This window comes from Drosophila subpulchrella, chromosome 4 (assembly GCF_014743375.2).
Source record: "Drosophila subpulchrella strain 33 F10 #4 breed RU33 chromosome 4, RU_Dsub_v1.1 Primary Assembly, whole genome shotgun sequence".
Lineage (NCBI taxonomy): Eukaryota > Metazoa > Arthropoda > Insecta > Diptera > Drosophilidae > Drosophila > Drosophila subpulchrella.
This window is the reverse complement of record NC_050608.1, coordinates 927,473-943,117: the sequence shown is the minus strand read 5'-3', so window position 1 is coordinate 943,117 and position 15,645 is coordinate 927,473. Positions and strand designations below refer to the sequence as shown.

At 38.3% G+C, this 15,645-nt stretch overlaps 1 protein-coding gene across 3 annotated transcripts; it reads right to left on the bottom strand.

Moving 5' to 3' along the window:
- Positions 1 to 2,447: 2,447 nt before the first annotated feature.
- Positions 2,448 to 14,612, bottom strand: LOC119563240 (protein Gawky). Of its 3 annotated transcripts, none has more exons than XM_037876557.1 (10): positions 14,590 to 14,612; positions 11,858 to 12,463; positions 9,453 to 10,933; positions 8,844 to 9,221; positions 7,930 to 8,226; positions 6,043 to 6,221; positions 5,072 to 5,222; positions 4,817 to 5,013; positions 4,471 to 4,753; positions 2,448 to 3,703 (listed from the first exon to the last, which is right to left on the bottom strand). In XM_037876557.1, exons 2-10 carry the CDS (start codon positions 12,291 to 12,293, stop codon positions 2,927 to 2,929), a joined length of 4,179 nt encoding a protein of 1,392 aa, XP_037732485.1. In that variant the 5' UTR covers positions 12,294 to 12,463; positions 14,590 to 14,612; the 3' UTR covers positions 2,448 to 2,926. The 3 variants fall into 3 exon arrangements, with proteins under 3 accessions (XP_037732485.1, XP_037732494.1, XP_037732477.1); XM_037876566.1 differs by lacking the exon at positions 14,590 to 14,612 and adding an exon at positions 13,500 to 13,917 and having other exon boundaries at positions 4,817 to 5,004; XM_037876549.1 differs by lacking the exon at positions 14,590 to 14,612 and adding an exon at positions 13,500 to 13,916.
- Positions 14,613 to 15,645: the final 1,033 nt, after the last annotated feature.

The window sequence follows — 15,645 nt, the reverse complement described above, 5'->3', positions numbered from 1 at the left end:
TTCACCAGATACTCACTGTCACTGATACTCAATTTCCATCAGAAAAAGTTTCTTTACGACGGTAGCAAACTATTTATTGTTTGCATTTTTATTTCCCAATTATTCGAACCTAATTGCTAACATCTATTGGCCTTACAATTTGTATACCTTTGCAGAGGGTATAATGACTTCAGTCAGAAGACGTTTCCGTCCCCATAAAGTATATATGTATATTCTCGAAGTTAGCTTCCTTTCTTGTTGTCATTAAAGTGATAAGGTATATGACAAATTTATGTATTTGCTTATATCTATAAAGCTAATGGACATTTTAAAAAATTACCAAAAAAAATATAGAATTGGGCCGGATCGGAGAACTGTATCATAGCAATGTGTGAAAAAGTAAAAGAAACACTGAAAACAATGACTGTGCTCAGCAGAACAACGTGATAACTAGTCACTGACGGAGTTCTTACTATAGTATAGATGCAAAAATTCTAGCACCATGATCAGTACGCTACCTTTTCGCGGTACATTTTACATTGCTGGTGGCATGCATTGATGAGTGAAATATCGATAAGAATTAATATAATTATTATTAAAAAAGGAAGAACGCTATAGTCGAGTACCTCGACTATCAGATACCCGTTACTCAGCTGAAGGGACCAAAGGGAAATGGAGATATGCAAGCAGCATAGCGAGATTGAAATGCGCCACCTACCGGCGGTAGACAGATTTAACCGTTATGGGCCTTAGAGTGGGCGTGGTAAGTTTTTTCAATCAATCGATAGGTATTGACGAGACCAATGCATTTCAGTTAAAATTTTTTATCTAGCATGAAAATTGTGGGCTCCACAGCTTGGGCGGTTTGTGGGCGTTAGAGTAGGCGTGGCACTCTGCTGAAATAAACTTGCTCTGCGCAGGAATCTCAGGAATCTGCATGCCTTTCCTTTGGTCCCTTAAGCTGAGTAACGGGTATCTGATAGTCGAGGTACCCGACTATAGCGTTCTGCTAAAAAAAACCCTATTGGAGCTATATGATATAGTTGTCCGATCCGGCTCGTTTCGACATATATACTACCTGCAATAGAAATAAGACTTTTGGGAAGAATTCATCCCGACAGCTTTAAAACTGAGAGACTAGTTTGCGTAGAAACGGACGGACAGGCGGACATGGGTAGATAGACTAGTCTAGGGATGCTGATCAAGAATACATATATATAACTTATGGGGTCGGAAACGTCTCCTTCACTCCGTTGCAAACTTCTCACTGAAATCATTATATCCTCTGCCAAAGTGTTTAGAGTAAAATCGAGTTTTAACCAAACGCTTTAACCCTGTGCTCTACAGATACAGCAGCCCGGCCGCTAACAAGTTCTGTAATTGAATATTTCGGTACGACAGATCATGCAAAAACAAATAATTATATTTTAAGGAAAATATTTCTGTTTTTTAAGAAAATATTTCGATTTTTTATGGTAAGAATCATTTTAGTGTTAAGGTTAATAAATCGTAAAAGGTAAAGAAGTTCCTTCAACAGATGCAATCCACCTTTTGACAACGGATCCGCTCTTGCTCGTGCCTTTTTCCATGTTTTTTGCGATTAACATTGTTCACACCCAAAAAAGGTTCGTTTTCGATCCGTCGGAGCAAAGAAATTGCTGTTGCCATTTGCCATACATTATTTTTTTCTACTTAAGTGGAAACCTCATCCGTCAAAATATGTGAAAATCTACAGCACGACATTTCGCGGGAATATGTTCTGTTGTCCATCTTTCAATCGTCTTTTCACTAAGCAAATCAAAACAAAATGAAATATTTTACGCTTGATTGAATGTTCGGACTGTCACCTTTCCAACGATATGTAAAATCTATATATTTCTTTCACTAGCGACACTACCAAAGGTGCCTCCCACTTGTTCAATCAATTCAGAGCATGGGTCCGCATGCAATACACTAAACCGGACAATACTTCTTAAACAGATTTAAGTTTTCATAAAATTAAATGACTTATACTAAGCAGACATATATTAATAGAATTAGTTCCCACGCAAAACAAAAAGGGCTCAATACTCAAAGGCAATAAATAACTTCATTGATATTTTTATTGTGATTTTATAATGTATAACCGAATTTTTTCGGTGGGAATGCTTTAATGAAAGCAAAACCGTAATTAGATTATAACTTCCTATAATGAATATAACACAGGTATTTTTCCTTACTGGAAACACAAAAACACTCATGAATAGTAGGCATTTGATCGATATGCACAAGCAGCAAAATAGGACGTAGCCCTAACATATATCTATGTACACAAAAGATATACATATATATGTATCTAGTATATGTTCTCTCTATGTCAAACTTGGACATTAAAGGCTTGAAATTAGATAATTACACTAGACTTTGTCCCTTAATGCTACCGACACACGATTTCAGTCGTTACTGAAAATTTAAATTTTCCATAAATATATGTATAGATGTTGCAATACATAATATTTATTACAGTATATTTTACCATGCACACATATACACCGTTGAAATTTTTCCCCGTTTCCCAAGATAAGCTATGGGCGCCAGAGTCAAAACACTTTTACTTAAATAGGAAGGTATGCTTTTTTGTTGTAGCAAACCATCAAGTATAGCATTTTTTGACATCATATATATGTATATCTATATGTCGGATGTTTGTTTTTGTTTTATATTGATTAAATTTAAACTTACATATACAAGTTTAGATCTATGAACGATGAAGAAAAATAAATCTACGGGCATACAAAATTCTAAGTCCATTCGTCTATCAGTCGATCCACTTTTATATTCCTCACAACATGGTCTTGCTTTCCATACATACTTAGTATCGAATCATTTGAAGCTTTTGGGTGTGTGTCTTGAGTCACAGAATGCGATAGTCAATGGCCAATGACCAATGGAACTGGTCATTGATCTTTTAATCATCAACAATGGAATAAACGAGAGATATATAATCAAAGTCAGCTTCTCTGCCTGATGGCCTGCTTTGACCCTGAAGAGCTTGGTTTTGGCTAGTTTGACGCCATGTTGAGTTGGTGCTATTAGTTAGGCTTGAAGCGCTAGACTGACCACCAGGTATAGTTACATTGCTTGCATTAGTCTTTGAGCTAGCACTGTTTGCCGGTCCACCATTAATGGTATTACCACTCGCTGTTCCACTTACTGCAGAACCTGTACCAGAGCTAGCAGCTCCACCGGATGAATTTGAAACGGACCCTCCACTAGAATTAAGTAGATTCGAATTTGCCACACTGGTGTTTGGGTTGCTGCCGCCGGCGCAACTGCTGTTTCCACTGTTGTTGCCATTATTGCCGGTGCCGCCACCACTGCTGCTGCTGCTTCCGTTACCGTTGCCGTTGCTACTGTTTCCGGATAGACTAGCTCCCGAGCTACTGGCCCCACTATTGGATGGAGTGCCGACTCCTCCGCCGTTACCAGCACTAGTTCCAGTAGAGCTTGCAGATGAAGTTGTTTGTGGTAAGTGCTGCATTATGTTCTGTACCTCGTTCTCGCTTGGAGATTCAGCAAATATTGTGGTGTTGGCGAGAACACAGTTGTTTAAAGCCATTTGCGCTTTGTTCGCCTCCTCTCGAGTTGTATATTTACATAAGGCAATTCCTTGGTTCAAATATAGGTGAAAGCTAACAAGAGGGCCATGCTGCATACATAATGTGCGTAAAGTAGAACCATCAATCTAAAAATGTTAAAAATATAAAAAGGTACATTTTTAATTTTATAGGTAATATTTGAAAGAAAATGATCTATGACATCGGAAGGCATTGTCACTCAGTATATAAAAGGGACCTTAGTTACACATTACTTTTGAGTTTTATTTTTAAAGACTGTTTTTGCTCTAACATATTTATGCCACAAATAAAACAAGTCAAAACCGAATTCTCTTCAAAAAATATCCGATTACAAAGCTTAATGGTTTAAATGAAAGTAATTAAATTTCGGATACCCCCAACCTTATCTAAATTATGTGTGTTTAATAATCTCTTAAAACTGTATTTTTTTTGTTTGATCTGTTGTAGAACATTTTTTAATATTCGACAATAATACTTCGGCAAGGCGACATTTAAATACATTTGCAGAATTTTTGAGTTTAACTCCTACATTTAAAACATATGTAAATTATTAAACATTTAACAAACCTAACGCCTGAGTAGCTATGGCTGCCTTTATATGTTGTTTTAGTTTTTAACGCAAAGAAAACCGAAAGCATATAATTAAAATAAATAAAAATTGATTAACGAAATAAAGGCAAATATCTGAAAAAACATCAAATTTGTACCTATTCCATCGTATGGCTCCTGTAAGGTCGCCTGTTCGGCCAGAATTTTTATTCTGATCACAGCATAAATAAAATACTACGAATGTCCATACATACAAATGTGGACCCCCCATGTACACTATTTATATATAGAAACCATGTAAATGTTACAGATTCTTTAAACATACCTGAGCTGTTAGATTTTTAAGAAGCAACCAACTAGAGCCCCAAGAAGTATTACCACCAGTCCAAGTTGAATTTGTTGTTTGAACACCACCACTTCTAGCCTGTAGCCAACCATTAGCACCGCCGGTAATATTAGATGGTGTTGACGTACTACTATTTCCTCCGTTACCAGATTTATTTGAATTGGCAGTCAATCCAGGCGGGGGACCTCGAGATGACGATTTATTTAGGGGGCTCGTCCAAAGCTCAGAAGTGGCGGCACATTGCTGACTGTTGTCAGACCAACTAGACCGTTTATAAAGAATAATAATTTTAGTATTTTTTTCACTACTAACACTTTTAAACTACCTTGGGAAATTTTGGTTGGGATTAAAACTCCATGTAGACGACGATAAACTTAGTGGCGGCAAATCAGTCGGTGAGTTTTTGCCGGTATTGGCAAATATGTCAGCATCTTTTGGCGTCGAATTAATGGATAGTGGAGATCTAGCAACGCTTCCAGGAGTAATACTGGGATCGTCTTCTATGCTTTTGATCTGAGAACCCTTAAGAACAAATTTCTGCTTGGATATGTTTCGGTTTTGTGGAATTGAAAAGTTTTACCTTCCATGGCTTGCCTGGCTCGAACTCTTGGACCAAGTCCGTGTAAGCAGTTGCTGCTGAAGTTGGCTGTGCAACTGACCAGTCTTTATTCTCGTTATCAGATGAGGGATCTGGCCAACCATCCCCAATGTTGCGTCCTGTTGACCATGTACTATAAAATTCGATGACAAAATGTTACAATGAATACAGTAATTACTACTTTAAAATATATATGTATATATTAAAATTGTTAAAACGAAACTCCATTTAAAGGTACTCCATACGGTTGATTGCTGTTTCGGGCTCATAAGCATAAGTCCACCATTTGTCACGCCTTTTGAAACACCGCAATTGTATTTTTCCAAAATGAAAAAATGATTGGTAAGTTTTTGATTGATCGTTAACCGATATCACGTGGTCACACATGAAAAGTCTAAACTTTTTTTGAGAAAAGGCCAATTGGTTCTAATATGGCTAAAAGTGACCTTGGCCAGAAACTTATAAAGCAGCCCTCGTATATAGCAGCGGTCGGCACACAATACGAAGTAATTTTGTTTCTTATTTGTGCGAGTGATTTCCTCGGGGCAACACATCGATGTGTGCGTGCCAGCCGAAAATACCATATTCTTGAAGGCTAAAATCTTACTGAACTCTTCTAGACCAGAGATAGAACTTATTACATTGAACTTTTTTATAACAATTTAATCCGTTTTGAACAAAATGATTATAAAAACTTGAAACATCATATGTATTTATACGTTTTAAACAAAGTGATCAAAAACACTAATAATATGGCTATCAGAGATATATGCTGAACCTGCTCTTGCAACACTTAGACCAATCTTCAAAAAATTCTGTTTTCTAGAAATTGTTTATTTTTTGCTACAATAGGGGAGCTATTTTCTTAAGCGAACACTTCTAAATTTAGTCCTAGCTTTTTTGGCAAAGGTCATTCTTCTTATTTTTATTATTTATTTTTAATTTTTACATACCTATCGTTCTGTAGGCCCAAAGAGCTTATGTTGCTTGAGTTGCTTGTTAAATTTTGCTTTGTTGCACCCGGAGCACGGGAAAATTCCGTGCTGTCAGAGTTGATGTCCTTGTCTAATACTGGAAGCTTCCACTGATTTAATCGGGATTGTTGATTGGACGCTCCTTGATATCCACTTGGCTGAAAACATTTCGTTGATTTCTTAATACTGCGTTATACAACATCCATTTTCATCGTATTTTACTCTTTACTCGTAGAGTAGCTTAGCGCTTAAATTAGTCTAGAACACGTTTAGAGTTTAAAACAAGCAAGACCGCTATAGTCGAGTACCTCGACTATCAGATACCCGTTACTCAGCTAGAGGGACCAAAGGGAAATTGAGATATGCAAGCAGCAAAGCGAGATTGAAATTGATACTTAAGCGTTATGGGCGTTAAAGTGGGCGTGGCAAACTTTTTTTTTATCAATCGATAGATATTAATAAGAACAATACATTTCAGTTAAAATTTTTACTCTAGCATGAAAACTGTAGGAGCCACAGTTTTGGGCGGTTTGTGGGCGTTAGACTGGGCGTGGCACTCTACTGAAACAAACTTGCGCTGCGTAAGAAGCTCAGGAATCTGCACGCCAAATCTCTATAGCCTATCTCTATAGCCTATAGTTTCCGAGATCTCAGCGTTCATCCGGACAGACAGACGGACAGACGAACATTGCTAGATCGACTCGACTAGTGATCCCGATCAAGAATATATATACTTTATGGGGTCGGAAACGCTTCCTTCTGCCTGTTACATACTTTCCGACGAATCTAGTATACCCTTTTACTCTACGAGTAACGGGTATAATGATGCACAATAGAAGCACATCCCATCCACTCTAAGCTATTTCTGTGGCACCCCTGATTGACCCTTCTGATTCCCAGAAAAGGGCATTTTTAAGAAAACAAGAAAAAACAAATTTAAAGACGAATGCCTCGACTAACAGATACTCTTTAGTTTGTTTTAAAATTCAATCAAAGTAATATTCGAAAGCATTTATATTAGCGCGGCACTTACCACCCAAGCCAGTGCCAAACAGCGGATGGCAGCGTTTAACTTAGTTAGTCATAACTTTTAAAGTAACAATGCGGTTGGTACGATTCTCAGCATTCAGATCAATAAAAGCAATTTCAATTTTATCGGACATAAAATTTTTTTAAATCTGAGCGCCACTTGGTTTTTAGAGTGGCCAATTTTTGTTCAGGTCAATCGATAGGTACGACCACTTTAACGCCCACAAACTTAAAAAAATCGTACATATAAACGCGGGTATCTCGAAAACTATCAAGATTGAGAACTGGGACTACAGATTTAAATTCTGTGGCCGTTTGTTACGCGAATATGCCACTGTGCAAATAGATTGTTCAAAGTGCAAAAATTTATGTTATAATGGCTCTTCACCAAAAAATGTTATTAAAAACGAAATTCATACACTGGTCGGCATAAGTATTTTGACGAAACAAAAGTTAAATATACTCATAATTTGAACTTACTTCTTGCAAACTTTGGCATCAATGGAAAGGTAACTTAAATGCCGTTTGATGCCGTACTTATTGAAAAGGACGAGTTTGTGTAAAAATCTACTTTTTAAACTACTTTTAAATCTACTTTTAAAACGACATTTAAATTGCCTTTCCATTGATGCCAATGTATACAAGAAATAAACTATGTGTATGTTGAACTTTTGTTTCGTCAAAATACTTATACCGACCAGTGTATGTGATAAGTAACTGTCAGAGCTAGCTCTCACATTGACGCTCGAGAAACCCATGTCTCCCAGGGACGTTATTCGGCAGGAATCCCCTAAGAATCTTTTAGTATTGAACAACTAAGGTGTTATTTGGCCTTACCTTGTTTATATTGAGCTCAGAAAAATTGCTTGGCAAATTATTTATTGCATCATGACCTCTTAAATAGTCGTTGCCTGAGTTATTTAAATGTACAGAGGGATGTTGCTGTTGCTGGGGCTGTTGCTGTTGTTGCGAAGTCGGTTGCATATTCTGCTGTTTCACATAGACAGCCTGTTGTGCATTTATTTGGTTCTGTAAATTCTGAATTTGCTGCTTGTATTTAGATATAGCCACATTCACTGCCATTGGATTTGCGTTTCCTCCGCGAGCAAGGGATTGCTGAGCTGCTTGGAGGTGCTGAAAGAAAAAATTTTGAATTCAGAAAAAAAACTAAGAACATTCAAATAATATGTTAAGTGGTTATATGATATGCGTCCCTACACTTTAAGCAATCGATAAAGGGTTATCCGATATTAAACAAGAAAGGTAGCTAACTTCGACAATCCAAAGTTTATATACCCTTGCAGATTAAACCATATCATGCAATTAAAATCATTCCGTTGTATATTTAAAAAGAATTCTGCAAGGGTCTATCAACTTCGGAATTAGTTCTTGTTTATAATAAATTGCAAAGCAAAAACGAAATCTTAAAAAATTGTATAACCCAGAGAATTTTATTATTATTGCTATCATGCCTATGAGAGAGCTATAGGATATAGTTTCCCTTTCCTGCAATAAATATAAGACTTTTTGGATTGTGCAATTAACTGAGAAACTTATTTGCATAGAAACGAAAAGAGGAACGGACAGACGGTCATGGCTAGACCGTTTCGGCGTTGATGCTGATCAAGAATTTAAAACGTTTATAGGGTCACTAAAGACATTGTAATACTCTTTGCAAAAGTTTATAAATTTATGTTTTGATAAACTGCATAAGAAAAACCACATGTAACCCCTGTTAAATATAAAGTTACCTTAATATTGCTAAGGAGTTGATTTAATAGATTAAGGGTAGTTTGTGTAAGCGGTTGAGTCAATATCTGACTAGATATGAAACCACTATGAATGGCCAACTGAATCTGCTGGCCAAGCATGCGAATTTGTTGACCCGATGGTTGATTGTTTGTATTTGCTGCTATATTTGCGGAAGCTGCTGCTGCCACTGCTGCGTTAGTCGTGTTCTGACCAAATCCGACGGATACGGCAGAAGTGTTTCCAACGTTTTGCGGTCCTACAGAAACGCTGTGTTGGCCTTGATTCAAATACTTTTGCACTTGCAAAGCTGTCATGCTTGCATTATTGTTTCCTCCTCCAGTAACGGCAGTACCACCCATGTTATTCATAAGGTTATTCTGGAAAAGATAATATTTTTAAATAAACATATATGTATTTCTACCAACCATGCCACATTTGCCAGCCAGAGAATTATTAAACAAAACAAAAAAGAACGCTATAGTCGACGGCCTCGACTATTAGATAAAGGTGTCCGAGTCGAGGCACTCAACTCAAGCGATCTTCCTTGTTTTCGCAAACCTTGTTTTTCGCAAACCAAACACAATGTAGTAGTTGTATGGAAAACTTACGTGAGGAAAAGATATTGAAGGCTGTCCACTGCTAACTGGGTAACGACCAGCAAATCCACCGCTGCTTGTTGAACTCGTGTGGTCGGAATATGAGCCAAGGGATGACTCGTCATGCCGACGCCAACCATCCATGGCCAAAGTCGAATTGGTACGCAGCATATCGGCTGCTTCTTCGATGTTCATATTGGTAGTCACTAATGCGCGCTCCACGTCTTCCTTTTTAAATCCGTTCTCAACAAGAATCCGATATTGTTTGCTCTGCTTTATCATCTCTGCGTTGATGACGTTTACCATTCCCACATTAAGTCCCGCTAGTTTTTGCTGTTGCTGAGATTTTCCAATTATCCCTCCATGTGAGTTCCATTCAGATCCTAGGTCCACGCCATCCACCACGCCTACACCTGCCCCAGTGCTCCAACCAGATGATGTACTGGTGGCCGGCAGTTTGCTTTGCTTGTTGCCCCAACCAACTCCAACTGGTGCTGCGTCGCTCCAAGAGTTTTGAGCCAGTGTTGCGTTAGATTTATCATCCACCCAATTATTGCTGGATACACCTCCACCACTGGGGGCACCCACACTGACGTTGTGAGTGTCATCTCCCCAAGTGTTGACAGCAGCTACGTTATTCCTGCCGCTGACATTGTTCGAGTGCACCCACATGGCTCCTCCGTCTTGCTTGTGTTGCACGCCTCCCACAGATGGTAGGCGAGCCTGGGGTCCAACTACACTATTCATAGGATTGTTGGGATTGGCTCCAACTGGAACATTGCTATTGCCAACTCCTGCGATGCCGATGCCACCCGACTGGTTTTGACCACGCATCAGATGACCACCACGGCCAATTGAATCAGTCATGTCTTTCCAGTGACCGCTTGCACCGGGAACACGAGTTTGCTGACCCCACAGGGATGTGCCATCGTCGTAATTAGGAATACTGCGTCGCTGGGGCGGTGGCGATGGTTCCTCCCATCCACTAATCTGCTTCGATATGTCTTTGGGGCCACTTACACCAACGCCTACCGCTTGGGATGGCCCCCACTGTGTTGGGATACTGCTTGATACAGGACCAGGACCAGGACCGCCCGGTCCGATACCCGGGCCTGATGTCCCTCCAACATTCGTACTAGCAGTTGCCACACTTTGGCCAACCATTTTATTCATGTTTTGTATTTGGTTGTGCGACATTTGCGGATGATGCCCCCACATTTCCGATGTTCCATTAAGACGACCGGATATTCCGCGGGGATCTCCTCGAATGGGATCACGTGGATCGATCATTCGGATGTCGCGGGGATCGCTTGAAGTTCCACCAGAACCGTTACCGCCGCGATGATCAACGTTTCGAATATCCATCGATCCGCCTCCAGCCAAAGGTCGAATTTCGCGAGGATCTCCCCAACCATTGCCAGTATTGCTTGAGTTTCCGCTGCCACCTGCGACGACTCCAGTCGATCCAGTTAAATTGCTTGATCCGTTACCTCCTAGAATACAACAAAATCCCATCGAATGTACCCGAATTAAAAAATTAACAAGAGAAAACGCTATAGTCGATTGCCTCGACTATTGAATACCAGTTACTCAGCTGAAGGGACTGCGAGAGGAATGGAGAAATCCTTGAAGCAATTCAGCTTTTTTCACTAACACACCTAGCCACAGCGCCACCTATCTTCTTCCATAGCGTCACCAAGCCTATAGCGCCAACTAGACTGTAGCACTCCTAGCGGCTTGACGTATTAGTGAAAGCAGCTGATTTGCTGAATGTGGTGTGCAATCTCGATTGAATTGCATAATATTGATTACTATTTGGTAGTAACTTTTTAATGACAGTGTCCGATTTGAATAATTTTTGGCATGTAGATGGGTATTGATAATAAGAACAAAATCCCATTTACATTACATTTAAAAATGTAGGCGCTAGACTGGTTATGGCGTTATGGGCGTTAGAGTGGGCGTGGCACCATTCTGAAACAAACTTGCGCTTCGCAGGAAGCCCAAGAATTTGCAAGCCAAGTCCCAACTTTCTGCCTATTTTAATTTCCGAGATCTCAGCGTTCATACGGACAGACGGACATGGCTAGATCGACTCGGCTAGTGATCCAGATCCACAATATATATACTTTATGGGGTCGGAAACGCTTCCTTGTCCTGTTACATTTTACCTTTCACCCTGCGAGTAACGGGTATAAGAAGACTTAACTTAAACGGATAATAACTTAACTGAAAATATTGGGTTGATTCACAGGAACTTACCAAGATAAGTAAGTAATTGTTTCGAGCACTAAGCACTTTATGAGCCACAATTTAATTATGTAGCTTACAAGTGTTTTTTCTCTATATACATTTATAATTAAAATAACAGTCTAATAATATCACGATGTGTTCGTTACCTAAAGCCTTACACTTACCAGTTGATCCAAGTCCGACGCCAACCACACCTTGTCCCCACTGAGGTCCTCCAGACGAGACTACACCACCTGGGCCAACATTAACTCCGCCTTGGTTCACTCCCACTGCCGATCCAGATCCGGCGTTGCTAACCGATCCTCCTGTCCACACACTACTGCTGTCGGCCCCATCGTCGTCCTCTCCCCACGTTCCGCCTAGATTGGAGGATGGTGTATGACCCCACGACGGCTTTGGAACTTGCTGAGCGGTCGGCTGACCACCGTTTCTTAAATTGGATTCCCAAAGATCAGTTCCATTGTTAATGCTTGGCTTCCACATCGGTGGTCCGGCCGCATCTTTATTGGTTGGTTCTGGCGAACTGGGGACTTCCCAATTGGTGTCCTGGTTGACATGCTGACAGCCCCAGCCATCTTGGGAAAAAAGCGCCTCGCGCATAGTGCTCAAATGTTCTAACTGATCGTCAGCTTCAAAAGTGGCATTCCCAACTATTCCAGCATCAACTTGCTTTTCAACGTCATTATCGTAAGCATTTATCGCAATTTTTATTAACTCTTTAGTTTCCTACAAAAAAATAAGAAATACTTTTTCCTTGCGCCTTCCGAGTTCTGTATAAATATTAAAAGACAAACATTTATTATTTGTATTGCGCAGTATATACTTAAATTGTTTCAAGGATTCATAAATAATACGTATCCTAAAATTCTCCTATGCGTACCCTATAACACTTGACACTTAAATGTCTTTAGGCGAAAATCTTAAGTACATCAATTCAAATTATGCCCGAATTCTTCCCCAGTGATCATTACATTCGTCATCACTCAAACCGAATTCAGATGGAAGAGATTTTGATGAATTCGGTGGGGATATTTACCCAACGAACTAAAATGTATTTATTACATTTCAATACAAACTGATGTACGTTAGTTTTCGCAAAGTATAGTGTGTAGTGTACACACTTTTAATGAAGCTTGCTTATAAAAGGCAGATATAACAATCGCCGTACTACCAGGGCTGCTGCACAACAGGCGGTTTTCGCCATCAAATATATTTTAATAAATGTGTGTACTGACTCTTATGCATACATGTATGAATGGACATTTTCACGTGTAAGAAAAAGTTTATACATACATAGTTAAAAAATATATACATTGCAATATTTAATTTGCACTTTATGTGGTGATATTTAAATCAATTCATGTACATAAATACACCACTATTGTGGTACATACGAATACATACATGCATGTAGAGAACTTATTTGACAACTCTGGTTAGCCATCATTGACGCAATCACCCTATTTTAAGTCTACCTTTCCCATTTTCGCACTCGCTAGTAAGCACAAATAGGCCTTGCATTTATTTTGCCCATTATAAGAAAATAATTAATATTAATCATATCAATCATAAGTATTTACAGCTCGTGTGTATATTTATATATATGCATATTTAAATATTCAACTCGAAATAAACACATACGTATGTACGTTGTACACATGTACATATGTATTCATTTTCTGTACACGGCTATGTACAGAAGTCATTTTCTATTAACTAGTATATTCGCGTATCCGTTTGCCTATATGTAAACCATACAAGCGAAAACTAGAAATATTACAAAATGGAGATCCAGCAAGAACCTACCACCAGAAGAGAAAAATTATTTAGCACTGCCCGCGTTTATATTAAGTTTAAACACTCGCATTTACGCTAATACCGCAGAATATTTGCAAGAATTTTTGCTTATACCGAACGAGAAGTTGATTTTCTCTATATAAGTACACATATACGTATGTATGTTTGAGTATGTATGCATGCCAAGCCACTTTGACGATTTCACAAAGTGTGTATGTGTAGTAAAACATACACACACATTCGACACTCAATTACAGTTTTTCACATTTCACAAAGTAGCTTTAAACTTATTTGCAGATATTTAAAATTATCTTGAGAGTGGACAACAGTTTTGAACAAAGAATAATTATATTTCGATGTAATTGAATTTTAATTTCGGTGCACGTTCAACAACGGGGACGGTACTAGTTACTGGTGTATTAAATAAACGCATACACCTATGGCTGATGTCAATATTGCCACCTAGTTGAAAAGCAAACATTGGATAGTAACTAGGGGTGTAAGGTGGCAATCGTAAAAAGCGTACATATATGTACTATGATGTGGAAGCATGTAGCCTTTATCATTTTTTTACAGCTGGCCTGGAAAACACTTAAATTTGTGCCACAACTCAAGTAACAGTCAGATGCTTCTACGTCATTATATAAAGTTTTTAAAGCGTGGCAACTCTTTACATGGAACATATGTATGTACACATGTATAACAAACACTTTCCAATGCATGATACACAAACGAACAGAATTATTTCTGCACTGATACACACATACGTACACTCTCGCATAACATACATACGAGAGACTATTCGCTTGTATTTTTACCACCATATACATAGGTTATGCATATTTAGGTTATGTCTGCAAGTTTGGTTTTTGGTCACAAATAGTCCTTCTCTTAGCATATGTACATGCCTCTTTTGTTTTATATTTTCTCTGTGCTGCAGGAGGAACCAACACAACTAGACTGTTATAATTATATCAGTACTGAAATTTCCAAAGCTTTTCTTTCAATGACAGCGCTTGTTTTTGGAAGAACACGCACACAAAAACATTCACTAATAGTGCTAATTCATTTTAACACACGCGCTTGAATTAATATGTACCTATACCACGCTCTCGCTCGCTCTTTGTCTGGAACAACTCAAGCGATAAACGGTTTCATCGTAGATTACCGATGTTTTGGTATGGTAATCGATATTAATCCGCTTTACCTAAAAATATCGACAACTCTGATTTCAAAGGTATATGAATTTTTCGTTACAGTGCAGACTGCAAAATATTACTTTTAATAACATACTTATTACACTTTAGCAGAGCTATACATTAATTTAGTAGCAAATTTATTATAGTTTGGTTTACTGAAGCATTTGGACAACTTTAATGGTACTTTTAAAATTCTGGAATAGTTTTAGTATTTAAGTTCTTGCAAATTGTAATTATAAAATTATTCTCTATTTGTAAGTCAACATATTATTTAATGGACAAATTTATTTGCAATTGTTTGTGTAACATTTTATAGCAGTTGGTGACATGGTTCTGGAGAAAATCCATTTGGAAAATGACCTATGCACATAAAAAGAACATTGGATTTAAATTAGGAAATGTTGCTTCGAGTGTTTTATTATGTGGTTGGGATTTTTGAATAGAATCGGCACCATCGAACAAAATTTCAATACTTTTTTCACATACAAAAAATTTAACATATCGCGGTTCAAATTTACATAACTCCTTAAGTTTTTATACCTGTTAAAATAAAAGGGAAAGTCGTCGTAAAGTATGTAACAGGTAGAAGAAAGCGTTTGCGACCCCATAAAGTATGTATATTCTTGATCAGGATCACAAGCCATGTCGATCTAGCCATGTCCGTCTGTAACTATAAGAGCTAGAAATTTGATATTTTGCATGTAGATTCTTGAGCTTCTTGAGCAGCGCAAGTTGGTGACACGTGCACTCTAATATTAATATTTGTTGCTTTGATTATGAATGTCCATCTACATATCAAAAATTGTTCAAATCAGACAGAACATTCATTAAAAAGTTATAAGCAAACACTACTTGTTTATCTCTATCTCCCTCGCACTCCCCTTAGCTGAGGAACGGGTATCTGATAGTCGGTGGCATCGACTATAGCGTTCTCTCTGGTTTTTTATGTGGGTTCA